This window comes from Andrographis paniculata, unplaced genomic scaffold (assembly GCF_009805555.1).
Source record: "Andrographis paniculata isolate CXL003 unplaced genomic scaffold, ASM980555v1 Contig69END, whole genome shotgun sequence".
Lineage (NCBI taxonomy): Eukaryota > Viridiplantae > Streptophyta > Magnoliopsida > Lamiales > Acanthaceae > Andrographis > Andrographis paniculata.
In genome coordinates this window covers 2213370-2227583 of record NW_026137605.1, presented here as the reverse complement: position 1 = coordinate 2227583, position 14214 = coordinate 2213370, and the positions used below count along the sequence as shown (strand labels likewise).

General features: G+C 31.1%; 2 protein-coding genes across 3 annotated transcripts; one reads left to right on the top strand and one right to left on the bottom strand.

The window, feature by feature from the left end:
• The first annotated feature begins 843 nt into the window (after positions 1–843).
• LOC127263779 (NAC domain-containing protein 92-like) lies at positions 844–3115 on the top strand. Its single transcript, XM_051292999.1, has 3 exons — positions 844–1223; positions 1758–2044; positions 2351–3115. Exons 1-3 carry the CDS (start codon positions 965–967, stop codon positions 2897–2899), a joined length of 1095 nt encoding a protein of 364 aa, XP_051148956.1. The 5' UTR covers positions 844–964; the 3' UTR covers positions 2900–3115.
• A 4027-nt stretch (positions 3116–7142) lies between these two features.
• On the bottom strand, positions 7143–12605 carry LOC127264054 (uncharacterized). 2 transcript variants are annotated; one of them, XR_007841592.1, is made up of 10 exons: positions 12219–12605; positions 11195–11439; positions 10898–10982; positions 9603–9788; positions 9352–9519; positions 9020–9229; positions 8072–8243; positions 7684–7855; positions 7439–7582; positions 7143–7368 (listed from the first exon to the last, which is right to left on the bottom strand). XR_007841592.1 is itself a non-coding variant. In XM_051293399.1 (9 exons), exons 1-9 carry the CDS (start codon positions 12552–12554, stop codon positions 7489–7491), a joined length of 1668 nt encoding a protein of 555 aa, XP_051149356.1. In that variant the 5' UTR covers positions 12555–12605; the 3' UTR covers positions 7143–7488. The 2 variants fall into 2 exon arrangements, 1 of the variants encoding a protein (XP_051149356.1); XM_051293399.1 differs by having other exon boundaries at positions 7143–7582.
• Between the last annotated feature and the right edge of the window lie 1609 nt (positions 12606–14214).

Genomic DNA, 14214 nt, shown 5'->3' with positions numbered 1-14214 from the left:
CAACTTTTTACACTAATATACCCACAAGGGAAAAAAAAGTCATTTATCCTTACTTTTTACCAACTACTAATATAATATAAGATTAATTTCTTAAATCTCGTGTCCCATGCAATAAGATTATACTATTGGGATGAAGGGCGTTTAATTTTTAAATTCAACTTATCTACCGGAGTATTGACATTTTTGTTCGAGAATGAGAAAGTAATTTTTATGACAGAAACATAAATGGTGTGTTTACATGGAAGATTTTGATTTTAATTTTGAGTTTTGATTTTAAATAGTAAAATTTTGAGTTAAAATAATTATTTGATGTAATATAAATATATATTAATACAATATTTTGAATTTAAAATAAAATTTTTGTGTAATATAATAAATAAATAATAAGTATTTGATTTAATATTAAAAAAATAATAATAATAATAATAAAATTACGGTAAAAATACTGAAAATGACATACACACGCAACAAAAAATCTGGTAGCAGTATGACTGACTGTACGTATGAATGGATCAATAATGCGGTGATGCTTCTGGCGTAATATTATTACATCACCATTTAATTATTATATTATAAATACTAATAATTATATAAAAATAAAATGTGGGTGAGAAAAGAAAGAAGTCGTCTAAACTTGGGTTCCTTCCCAGCAACACAAAAAATCCCCACCGCAGTTTCCCTCGAAACTTCCTTAATCCCCAAGCAATTCAATTTCATTCTTAATTTTTATATAATTAAATAAATAGTCTCTTTCTTTTAATTTAATTTTAATTTTAATTTATTTTGTGTTTCTATATAACTCAACCTCCCATCCCATTATCCCATTCCTTCATTTCTTTCATTTTCTTCAGCTTTCCCTTTCTCTTCCATTATTGGCCCCATCATCATATATATATATAAATTAAATCAAGCTCCCTTTTTCATTTTATTTTATTTTATTTTTTTAATTTATAAGAAAATTAGAATGGATGGAGGGTTGTTGTTGGGTGCAGATACAGTTGGCCATCATCCTGCAGTCCTGTGCAGTCATAACGACGACGACGACGATGTTTTCCGCTCGCCGGAGGGACTCGCCGTCGACCTGCCGCCGGGATTCCGATTCCATCCGACGGACGAGGAGATCGTCATGCAGTATCTGCTCAGGAAGGTTCTAGATAGAACCTTCTCTGCTGCTGCCATTGGACAAGCTGATCTTAATAAATCCGAACCCTGGGATTTACCAAGTAATTATTATTATTATTATTATTATTATGCTCTATTTATTTATTTATTTTTTAAAAAAATAATTATTTATTTATTTTTTCATATAATATCAAATCTATGATCTATCCTACTATTTAGTTAGGTTTGCTGATTTATATATATATATATGTGTGTGAAATATATGATTTGTATGAACAATTTGTGTGTGTGAACTAATTTAATGAGATGAGAATATTATTCAATTGGGGTTTTTGAAGTATTTTGATCTTGTAGTATTTATTGCATGATTTTGTATATATGAATCATTGATAATTTATTATTTATTGTCGTGATGCATAGTAAGGATTATATTGGTAAAGATTAATTGGATCAAATCGACAAATTTGAGTGTTTACAAAAATTAGTATACGTTGAGTATGTAACAATTAAGCCAATGTTTACTTTTAAGGATGAAAAATAATATTTAAGTTGAAAAAAAAAATGCCTTTGAAGAAATTCATTAGTGTCAATAATTTTATGAGTTGTGTTTGTTTGTAATTTTTTTAAACTTGTAGAGAAGGCGAAAATGGGCGAGAAAGAGTGGTTCTTCTTTTGCCAAAGGGACCGGAAATACCCGACGGGGATGAGAACAAATAGGGCAACCGAGTCGGGGTATTGGAAAGCGACCGGTAAGGACAAGGAGATCTACAAGGCCGGGAGTCGGAACAACCTCGTTGGCATGAAAAAGACCCTAGTTTTTTACAAAGGGAGAGCCCCAAAAGGCGAGAAAACCAATTGGGTTATGCACGAGTATAGACTCGAGGGCAACTTCTCCGACTACACCATCTCTAGGGCAGCTAAGGTACTTTTTGAAACTTTTGATATTATTTATAGTAGTAATTTTAAATATATATATCACATGTAATATGCTCAAGTTTTTACTATTTCTAAAATTTTATAAAACTTTTAGAATTTTTGTATAAACGGAGCCTATATATTTTTTCTTGATCGATCATTTTAGTCTTGTAAATAAAGTTAAAATTTCTATATTAGACTTTTTGAACAAATTGAAGTGATGATAAGAAACCCTACTTTTATATATAGAACCAAAATAGTAATTTTTTGAACAAGTGTTTGTCATCGTCTCTTATCTATCTTGTTTGCTCAGGATGAATGGGTTGTTTGTCGAGTGTTCAACAAGAACAACGGGATTCGAAGAATCCCAAGCGCCCGTATGGAGCTTGCAAGAATCGATTCACTTGTGGAGCATCTCTTGGCGGAGAGTCCTTGTGGTAATACTTCTTCGCTTCCACCATTGTTAGACTACACGAACAATGCTTGTCCGAGCGAGCCTCATCAAACCCTAAACAATTCCCATTTCGCCCTCCCGAATTCGCTACTTTCGCGCCAAGCCCCATCCTCATCCTACCATCACGACGGATTCATGATTGGATCGACATTCCCCCCGGGCTATGAGGGGAACACAAATTTAGGGTTTCCTTACAAAGGAGTTGATGATCGAGCGAATCCTAGGTTTCTGGCGCCAAAAATCGAGCGCTATTCTTGTAATGACTCGGTTATTAGTCAATCTCAAGAGACGGGGCTCAGCAACGAGATTACATCTGTTGGGGACGTCGAGAGCGACAAGAAGGGTGGCTTCGATCAAGAACTCGAGGGCCTCGGATTCGGGGATTTCGACTCCTTGTGGAACTATTGATCGATCGTGTAAAATTTATATACTTTGAGATGTACATATTGATTAGGACTAATTTGTTAGGGCTGATTTGATTCATATTTTTTAGGAAATTTGTTAGCTTAGTTTGGTTTTAATTTGACATGATCCCTTTCGTGGTAATTTGCTTAGAATGTAGGAACTTATGTTGATGTGTATTTCTAACATTCTTGGTTGTAAATGTATGTCTCGATTTCTTTATTTATTGCATTCACTACTAGAAGATTAGATAAAAGTTGGGGGGGCGGGGGGGCAATCACGATTTCAATACAAGTTTGTGATTTTTGGGACTCAAAAGTCACGAAAAAATATACGGAACTACTTTCGTAGAATTTCGCTAGTGACTTTTTTTAAATTTGTGATATTTCTTTGACAATAAGTTATAAGATAATACTATAAGACTTCTGTGATTTTATTTTGCAACAGAACCTGCAAAAGTTTTGCTATTTTTTTAAAATAGTAATATTTCTGTGACAATAAGTTACAAAATGATATCATTATCTTTCAGTGACTTTATATCAACAGAAATTGCAATAATTCTGTGATTATATATATAATATGATTATATTAGTAATTATTATTCAATGCAAGCACACACTATGATACCATACTATTTTTCGAATTATTCTGCAAGTCTTAAGTTCTAACTACCATCAAAACTCTGCAAGTCGGAACGTGTTGCCAGGATTTGAAATATCGCATATAAAATTTCAAAATTAGCAATACATTTAAATCTATTGTTTATATATTACTCCATTCGTCCGCCTCTAAGGGTCAAATTTATATTTTGCGTCATTGTATTTAACATTAAAAAAATTCTTATATTTGTATATTTTTTTATTTTTTTTTACAAAAGTCCTTCTATTAGTATTATAAGATACAAATGGAAATAGTTTTGCAATTTTTTCTTATTATGTACTATGTTTTGATATAATAATTAATATTCAAATATCAACATGTAAAAAATAAATGAGACCTTAGAGTCGGACGAAGATAGTATTATAAATAGTTACATATTTAGTCACATAAATTTTTGTAATAAATTAAATTAACATATATTAATTAAATAGAATAAAAAATAAATAAAATTATTTATAATGTAACCACAAGTAATTTTTTTATGAATACATACGTAGAACTACAATTTTATGAATATTTTTGAATTTATGCCATGATTTAAAATAATCATAAATATTCATTAAAAAAAAAAAGATATTGACGATAATTTTATTATTTTTGTTATTAATTGAAATAGTTGTTTAGTATTTTATGGTATTGAAAATATTGCGGATACTTTTTTTTACTTATGATGTAACTTTAAAAGTCACAAAAATTATACCATATCAATGTTCGTAACAATTTAAAATGTTGTGAATACTTTAACTATTTGTACCGTAGTTTAAATTAGTCACAACTTAATAATATTTTTAACGAAATAATAAAAGACACGGAATATAAATGTCTTAGACAATTTCATTACTTAATCTGCTACTTTTAATAGTCTCGGAAATTTATTTGTGACGTTTCTGCAAATATTACTCATGAAACAGTAATGGCAAAAAAATCGTGTCATAAATTTGTGACGAAATTGCTATTTGTGACTTTTAATTGTCCTAAAATAAAAATCTGCAATAGTTTTATGATTGAGTTCATTAGTTACATTTAACATTGAAAATTTTAGAGTTTTGAAATTTTTTTAAAACATATAAAAAAAATTGTATATTTGATGTGATATTTATTGGAGAAAAAAATATATTTATCTTACATTTTTTAAAAGGTTAATATTGAGGAATAATGTTAAAAGTTTCAAATTTGTAAAAAAATTTAGAGGGTATTTGAAAAATAAATTTTACTTTTTAAAAAATTAAACTTTCTAATTGTTGGTCATTCAAAAAGCTAATTTATTAAAATAGTTCATAAGGCCTAAATTGTTGGTTTTTTCCCTTAAGAATTAAAATTCTCACTTTTATTTATTTATTTATTTATTTTTACCCTTAAAAATTAAAATTTCATATTAATATATTTTTATTGAAGTGTGATTTTTAAAATTCAATTTAAATCAAATATATATAATATTATACTTCCATTTACATTTATTTCGTTACTTAAAATAAATTCGAATTTCTAAACTTGCAACCAAATGCACCGTTCTTCTCCTTATTTAATATATATATATATATCATTTATTTAATGACGAACAAGATGAGAGTGCCAATTAAGATGATGAATATTTGTTAGTTCCCACGTTAAAGATTCTTTCTTGGACCTCAATTCTCTCTCTCTCTCTCTCTCTCTCTCTCTCTCTCTCTCTCTCTCTCTCTCTCTCTTATATATATATATAATACACACGAGATGCTTTGATTTTTCTTATACTAACTGTATTCTAGATGTTTTTTTTAAAAAAAAAAAAAATTATTTTTTATTTAAATAATAATTGAATGTGATATTTTATAAGTATGTAAAAATAAATACTCCCTTCGTCTCATAACAAAGTATCCATTTTCCCATTTTAGACCGTCACATAACAAAGTATCCATTTCTTTTTTTAGTAATTTTACTTTTTATCTAACATTACAAATACCCTTACAACTTACCATATATTACACAAATGTTATTACCTTTATATCACATATACTAATAAGGTTATTTTAGTCATTTCTACTTTATTCTTACTATATCTCAGTATAATACTAATATTTCTAAAACTACGCGCAAAAAGTAAATAGATACTTAGTTTCGGGACGGAAGGGAAAATCTTGTATAAGTAATTGTGTACATTGTATAGTGAAAATAATAATAATAATAATAATAATAAAGCCCTAAGTTATTATTGGGATCGAGGTTGCTTAAATTGTGAATGTATTATAGATAGTACATAGATAATGCAGTTACTCCAGCTTTCTTGGACCATTCTCTCCTCTTCTCTTCTCCTCTCTTTCTCTGCCCCCATTTATAATTCTCAAATTATATAGAGATATATATATATTTATATATATCTACATATAGAGAGAGAGAGAAAAGAATTGAAAGCTAAGCTTAGGTGTGGTTCATGCTTGCACGTATGGTAACTATCTCTTTGAATTCTGGGATCATTTATATATAAATATTTTTTATTTTTTTTAATTTTTTGATGACGTGGGAATTCGCAGCCGATACCCGAAAGTGCACACTGGGTAAACCCCCGGCCGAACTTAATACCCTGTAAATCAAGTCAGACGAAAAAATCACATTATGCGAACTATGTGTGGCAAGTGACCTAAACCATCGGGTATATATAAATATTATTTGATTATATGTATCATGTATGTAGATAAATAATAAATATATATATATATATATATAGAGAGAGAGAGAGAGAATATGGTCGCAATCAAGATTCCCAAAAATGGTGGATGGATTTAAGGAGGTTTAATTAATTTATTAATTAATTAATTGCGTATTTTGTATTCCAAAGCATATGCTCCAGCATCCTAGGCTTGTACCTATTTTTTTTTCTTAAAAATAAAATTATTATTTTATTATTATTATTTATCAACACTTTGAAAATTATTATCCTTAAAAGTTAGTATAAAATAAAAAATGACTCCAAATTTTCAAACTATAGTCTATATATGAAACTGGATTATCGGTTATATGAAACATATGGAATATTCTATGGTGTGTTTTAGTTATTTTTTATTTATATTTATATTTAATAAAATAGTAAAAAAATTACGAGAGAAGTGTATAATAAGAAACCGCAAAATTCAATGAGAACATATATTCACAAGAGATTGCAATTGCATGTTATATTGGGCCATTTGTAATTTATCGTTATGTATAATAGATTAGCCATTAAAATCCAAATTTTAAAGTAATATGGATCTATCATATTTGGTTGTTCTTTTTACAGATATCATTATATATGTGGATTACAAAGGTTTTTAATAATAATAATTGTAACATGGTTTTTTTTTTTTTATTGACGTAGAACCCGCAACTGCTACTCGAAAGTACGCACCGGTAAACTCCCGGCCGAACCTAATACCCTACAAACTAGGTCTGACAGGCAAGTTACACTATGCGAATCATATGTAACAGATGACCTGAGGCGTCGGGGGTTTAAACCCATAACCTCACAGTCACAAGTCCAACCCCCTTTCCAACACAAAATCAAGAATATTGTTCTTGCATCTTCAAGATATATAAAATGACCAAACCTTAAACAGAACACAAAAATATCCCTCCCTCATGATGAAATAAAACTTTTGGACACAGGTAAATCAAACGACATGTATTGATCAAACAAACTAACTCATATAATGTCTATTTTTCTTTAAATACAAATACTACTGCATGAAGCAGCTACTCATTCTGGAGAACAGAACCTATAAAGCATCGAATATCAAATATCACTCACAAAAATTCCAAGTAAATTCCTTTAAACTCTTCTTGGCATGCATGAGCATCAGAATCTGAATGCTGCTTTTGGTCATTAAGTGAAATTTATAACAGTAAATGATAGAATGATAATAATATTGATACCTCTGATCGGGCTCAAAGAAGGAAACCTCAGCTTTCAGCAAAGTATACAATCAATGCTGCTGCTCGTATATCTGCATGTATGCCTCGGAAAGGGCAACCATCTGTGGCAAAGTTTCTGATACGTGAAGGTCTTGCATTTCGTACCTAACAAGTTCACCACATACTCATACCTTAAACACCACAACAATGCTTGCTTGGAATACATTAACATTATTAAAGCAGAACGACTGTCTAAATATTATTACCATAGCTCTTCTGACTTCCGCTGCACAAAGGCTCTATAGGATCCTTCGCCCGGCTTACCATCATGAACTATATTAGCAATTAGATCATACTTCGATCGCAACTTTTCATTCTCATTCGGCACAGGCAGTGGGATGTAATCCTTCAGCTCAAGATTCTTCACAGGGAAATTAACTAAGAAAAAATCGAAGCCCAAAGCAATGATAAGAAAAGTTAAGAATACCCAACAACAGATAACTAAAGGTCCGAGGCAAAAAACACAACACAAGGACTCATATACAATAACATAACAATCCAAGTTGGAAGATGAATCTCAGATCAAAATGCAGGCACTGTAAAACTAAACATGAAAACATTCCATATTACTTCATGCTCAATATAATTACTTACCTAGGGTAGGATTTTTCTCCACAAAAAAGTTGTTCTTTGTAAATCGGCGCATATGGAGGATAAGATACTGGGGCAACTTTGTGACACGATATCTCATCCTTGCTATACGAGGGCGCACAACTTCAGTCACCATCTCTCCATCAAACTTCTTCAGTATGTTGAAAAGTGGAACCTGATATATATATATATATATTGACTTGATTAACTAGCCAACCTTTGTCGAGCTTGTAAAATTACAATTCATATAGGGACTCACAGCTAATTATATTAAAACACCAACTAGTCTAGTAGGCATTTCTAAGTTATGCATCATATATGTTTCTCTTACTTTTAATGCAAGTCCATTTACACAAACCAGAACAGTATTTGAGCAGCATGACTCAAAAACAGAAATAATTTCCAACATATCCCCCATATACTAACTGGAGAATCAGATTGGGGAAGACATTTTATCTTTAGAGCAGAAGAAAACTTGGTTAGTGATCAAGAGGAAGTCAGGAAACAACAAAAAAATTGTTAAATACAATACAAGCAAATCCCCTTATGCAATTTAGAACACTGTTGAGTAGCATGTGAATCTAAAACACTAAAACAATACCCAAACCATCTCCTACATTCAACAAATAATAAAACCAGGTAGACATCCCATCCATGAGTGATACTAGACTATGCGAACAAAGAAATTTTAGCTAGCGAACAAGATAATAAGAACGAAAGATAGCACTTTATAACGTTCATAATGATCTCTTCTACCATAAGGGCAATAATAAGAAGATCAAAATGCAGAGAAAATACTAAAGTAGTCCTGAATGAACTTAGATATCTAATTCAAATATAAACACACACCAACAATCTAATACAAAGAATAACAACTAACAAGTCAAACATTATGTGGGAATCAATAATGTGAACTTAATTTCAAGTGTAAATATATATAAATATATAAACCTGTGGAATGATATTTTTCTCCATGATATCCTTAAATAGAGGAGGAGGAGGCAAGTCCAGCCCAAGCATTATGAAAGGCATTTTACTGGTTTCCATGAGTACATTGTCCACTAGAGTGACATTATCATCACCATTATCCTGGTTGTCTCCACTTTGCTTTCTCTCTGCGATTGACTTGCCATGGATCTCTTTCACCACTTCCAATTCACCCTGTGAAAAGCATATCATGTAAACATTTAGCAACAGAAAGATAGTAATATATATATATATATCACATAAAGCAGTAGGCTTAAAGAGAGCAGAGCCACGTGGTTGTGGTTAACAGAGCAAACCTGAAAGCATTGGTGAATGATGCTACTGCCCTTTTTTGAAGTTTTAAGATCTCCATGCAGTGTATTAAGAAGCCATGACATAAATTCAACTGGATCTGATTGTGCACCTATTCGAAAACGTTTTTTGCTAGCTTTCATAACTGCCTGCAGGAATTCATGTGGACTCACCTGCCAAATCCTGACTATCAGCATGTGAAGAGCCATATTAAAAGGATGACAATTATAATTTACAAACAGAAGAAGGATTCAACCTGTCCTTTGAAGTTCCTTGCATGCCATATTTTACGTGTGAGCTCTCCAAACCTAAGAACAAGTTGAGATTTGCAGTGGATGTAGTTCTCAGGGATAAGAAAAAAGTTCCGCAAGGGAGTAACACGCATCAAAGACTGAATAGTGACATTAACAAAGTCGGTCTCTTTGATGTTATTAAGCCCCACCTGCAAACATTTCAAACAGAAGAAATGAAAGAAAACATTAACACTCTGGTTGTTTTACATGGACACAATCTCACGTCCTGCTGCAGCACTTTATCACAAATAGTAAAAAATTTGATTATTTCTTCAGTTTAAAAACAAAGTCAAAACCTACAAATGAATTACTGAATATTCTTGCATTTTTATATATAATGTGCACATGCATATCCTAAACTAACAATTAACATTTACTATATAATAGATGTTAATCATTAAATTATAGTCTTACAAAAATACTTCATTCTGTCCATATCTTCGGACACAAAAGTGCTTATTTCATGTACCTAAAACTTCAGTGGATGCTTACTCTGACATGCTTGTGATCAAGGTTGTCACAGCGTCCTTTTGCGGAGCGACGCCTGTGAACCGCCATACCGCCATGGCGACATGGCGCCCGCCATGGCGACATGGCGCCCGCCATGGCGACAAAATGGCGAACACGGCGCACGTATATAAAAAACTTATATATATTATATGTTATAAGAAACTAATGCCTATAATTGTTAATTTTATAGTAACATGTCAAGAAAATACAAAATAACTAACAAATAAAAATAATTAATTAATTTGAAATTTTAAAATAAGTAATAATGTAATAGCACTTCAAGAGTAATAAAGTAGATAACAAATTAAAAAATATAAGAAATAGTGGAAAAGAACTCTATGATGCGATTATTAACTACTAGACCAGAGGAGAGGGGAGAGATATGTGAAGGGGAGGGGCTGCACAATGCAGCGGCCATTAGCGACTAGACCAGAGAGCAGGGAGAGAGATGACAGGGGGAGAGAGAGGATGAGAAGTTAAGGGTTCGGTTTCAAAGTTGATGTCGATGTGGTTTTGGGGCTTGGGTTGGGCTTCGGAGGCTCTGGGCTAGCCTTCCCCGTGCCATGGCATCGCCGTGGCGGCGTTGAAGCGTCGCCACAGCGTTGCTAAAGCATCTCCAAACAACATTCTTTGGTAAGGCGAGGCGAAGAGTTGCGGCGCCCCTTAAAAGCCGCCAGGATGCCACGGCGACGCCATGACAACAATGCTTGTGATTAAAATAATTTAAAAAAAGAAGACGTGTGAATACCATTCCAGGAAGATAATCCGAGCCATCAAGTGCTCTCGACCATTGCCTATTCCGATCTAGCTGCTCAACTTGCTCTCGTGTAAACCTGTGCAATTTACAATAAGATCAAATGATAAAATTAAAATACATAAGATAGCGAAGTAGGAGACACTAAAATAGAAAGATGGAACAAAGTGATGCATGTATCAACCAGTCAAGAAAAAAAAAAAAAATGTCAAGATGGAACAAAGTGATGCAAGTAAATACAATTAAGGGTGCTAGCACAATGGGAAATTTAAATTTCTATATCAAACATACCTTGGATTGAGAACATGCCGAATGTCCTCAAGTGATGGATCAATAATCTCATATCCATCAGGAAGGCAGTAAACTTTCTCAGTTCGAAGATTAATGTAGACGTGATGCCCTGCTTCAAGACTATGCGTATATGCGTGAGATTTAGGTCCTCTTCCTTGATAATACTTCCCACAAACCAAACAGGCATACACATTTAAGTTTGAAAGAGATACTGAGCAAAACTTCTCAAAGTCAAAATCCAAAACCTGCGAAGGTACAAAATATCAACTGAGAAATAGAACTTAGATAGTAATAATCTATCATCAAAATTATTATTGTCAACTGTGAACATTATAAAACATATTATTGCAACAAAAGGTGGGAAGGGGGTTGGGAGTGATAGATATTACATTGATATAGCAGTTATTACATTGAATAACAAATCTGCAGAGGGTTACAGGCTACTTTGTCAGTGATAGATATTTTAAAGTTGGTAAACTCTTATGCCAGCAACCACACTGATATTAGTCATGACCAATTATTGTACACACATATAAAGATATATGTTTTTAGTTATTCTAACAAATTCATGATGTATATATATATATATATTAGCAAGACATAATCAATTGTGAAGTATCCTAAAACATCTTAGAAAGTTCACCAATTATGGTTCAATATCACAGAAACAGGTTTTCTTGGTTGATCATATCTGCTTAATTTTCTTTCCATAATCTCCATATGGGCAATTCTACGATAGGAAAGAATTTGGAAGAACAAAGTAGTAAGAAACCAACAACAAACTCACTGAAAGAAGGTGATACCAAGTTAATTGTAACCCTCAGAAATGAGCACCTAGCAATTAAATCATTCATTTGTAGTGAATTTTCTTTACACAGAAATTAAAACCTTATCAGTTAACTGGTGGAGATTGAACAAGTGAACGACTACTGCAAAGGGAAGGATTTTAAAATTCATTCCCAGAAGGATAAAGCAAGAAAGCATACACTGAAAAACTCTAAGAACAGAAATGGGAGTACAATACCTGTCTGTTGACAGTATCAAGATACGGACAGTCCCTTCTTACTTCAGTAGAGCGACTGCGCCTCCCTTGCCCTTCTATACGCTCTTCCTCGGAATCCTCGTCGTCCTCGTAGTAATCACGGCCGTTTCGCCCTGTGCTTACGCCGTTGTTGACAAGTCCATTTCCACCTCTGTTTATCCTGCTTTCCTCTTCTTCTTCATCATCTTCATCGTAGGCTAGTGGAAGCGGATTTTCAAACGCGCCGTTAGGAGAGGATTGTTCCTCCAGTCTTCGCCTCTTCGCAGTCCCCTCTTCTTCGTCCATAGCATTTCCTGATTCCTCGCGCTTTGTTTTCATGGCTTCTAGGGCTTCCGATCCGACGGTACTTCTCACAAAAGGATGAAATAACAAAGGAAAAAATTAAAAAGGGAAAAAAAATAATTAGGGCAAAAGGATGAAATAACAAGAGAAAAGATTAATTTTGATTCTATATAATCAAAATATATTAATTTTAGTTTTAATATAAAAAATTTATTAATTTTAGTTTTATTATAAATAATTTCAATTAATTTTCAAAAAAATCAAACACAACACAGTATACAAGCAGCACACGGTCATATCTAATTGTATAATTGTGTGTCTTGAAATAATTGTCTTATTTTATTTTTTTTTATTTTTTTAACTAATTATCTATTTTTTAAAAAAATTATTCTCACTTTTTTCACAGTAAGATATGAATATTTTAATTTTTTAAAAATATTTTTATATCCAATGTAATATAATACTAATATTTTTTAATTGTCGATATTTATCTCAAATGTTCCTCTTGTTTTGAGATATGATGAGTATATATGTATGTGTGTATAAGTATGTAGAGTGAATATGTATCTTATCTTATCTTATCTTTTATATATATATATATATATTTGAGAATGGTTTAGGGTTTATTATTTTTTTAAGAATGTTAGTAATTATTTTTTCAAATTAATGTAAATTATTATTGTTTATAAAAAATTATATAATTAAAGAATTTTAGTTTTACATAATTTTGAAAATTTATGTTTAGGGATATTTACTTTTAAAAAATAGTGTAAAAATATTTTAGATGATATAAAAAGTCTATTGTTTCAATTCTAAAAGCTAGAAGATTGTTGATGCAGTTTCTCTAACACTTTTAGGGCATCTTCCCTGTAAGATCAACATTGGTGCAATCTAAAGAAAATAATAAGATGAATACATATTTACTTGTGGTGTATTTTAATGTAATCTTTCAATCTAAAACAAAAAGTATTTTAAAAAATTATTATTCTTCTAATGATTATTCTTCGAGCATTTTTTATTTTTTATTTTTTATCTATTTATACATTTTTTTTTTATCTATTTATATCATAAACAGATGAATAATATCATTCTCAATTTCTTCGCCCATAATTCTTTGAGTTTTTTTTTAATTAAAAAAAGTTAGTAATTATATTTTAGAATTAATGTAAATATAGAAGATCTCTTATGCAATTTCTAACACTTTGACGAATAATTTTCAGATGAGACCAACTTTCACACAAGCATAAAAAATAGTAAGATAAATGCATATCTACTTGTGATTTATTTTAATTTAATATTTTCATCTAAAATAAAAAGTTTATTCAGAAAATTATTGTTCTTCTAACATTTTTATTATTATTATTTTTATCTATTTATGTTATAAATCGATGAATAAATAATACTCTCTCCGTCCCAAACACCCTGCAAATTTTTTTTTTGTTTGTCCCAGACTTACTGCAACATTTTCAGATTTAGAAATAATTAATAATATTTATATGCATATATTAATATACATTTCACTTTTATCCCATCACATCACTCAAATAAAAAAAATAAATAATCATTTTTCTCTCCAATCACGTCACTCAGTATCCAAATTATTTCAAATTATCATATTTAATACTCCCCAAGTAAATTTATGTGTCAAACACAAATATTACACAGTATTTGAGACGAATGGAGTATTATTCTCCAT

Coding starts and splice junctions, on each gene's coding strand:
- LOC127263779 (XM_051292999.1), top strand. CDS start 965: ATGGATGGAGGGTTGTTGTTGGGTGCAGATACAGTTGGCCATCATCCT. Junction 1,224..1,757: donor CGAACCCTGGGATTTACCAA/GTAATTATTATT, acceptor TTAAACTTGTAG/AGAAGGCGAAAATGGGCGAG. Junction 2,045..2,350: donor CCATCTCTAGGGCAGCTAAG/GTACTTTTTGAA, acceptor TTGTTTGCTCAG/GATGAATGGGTTGTTTGTCG.
- LOC127264054 (XM_051293399.1), bottom strand. CDS start 12,554: ATGAAAACAAAGCGCGAGGAATCAGGAAATGCTATGGACGAAGAAGAG. Junction 9,520..9,602: donor CAAGGAACTTCAAAGGACAG/GTTGAATCCTTC, acceptor AGGATTTGGCAG/GTGAGTCCACATGAATTCCT. Junction 8,244..9,019: donor AGAAAAATATCATTCCACAG/GTTTATATATTT, acceptor TATATATATCAG/GTTCCACTTTTCAACATACT.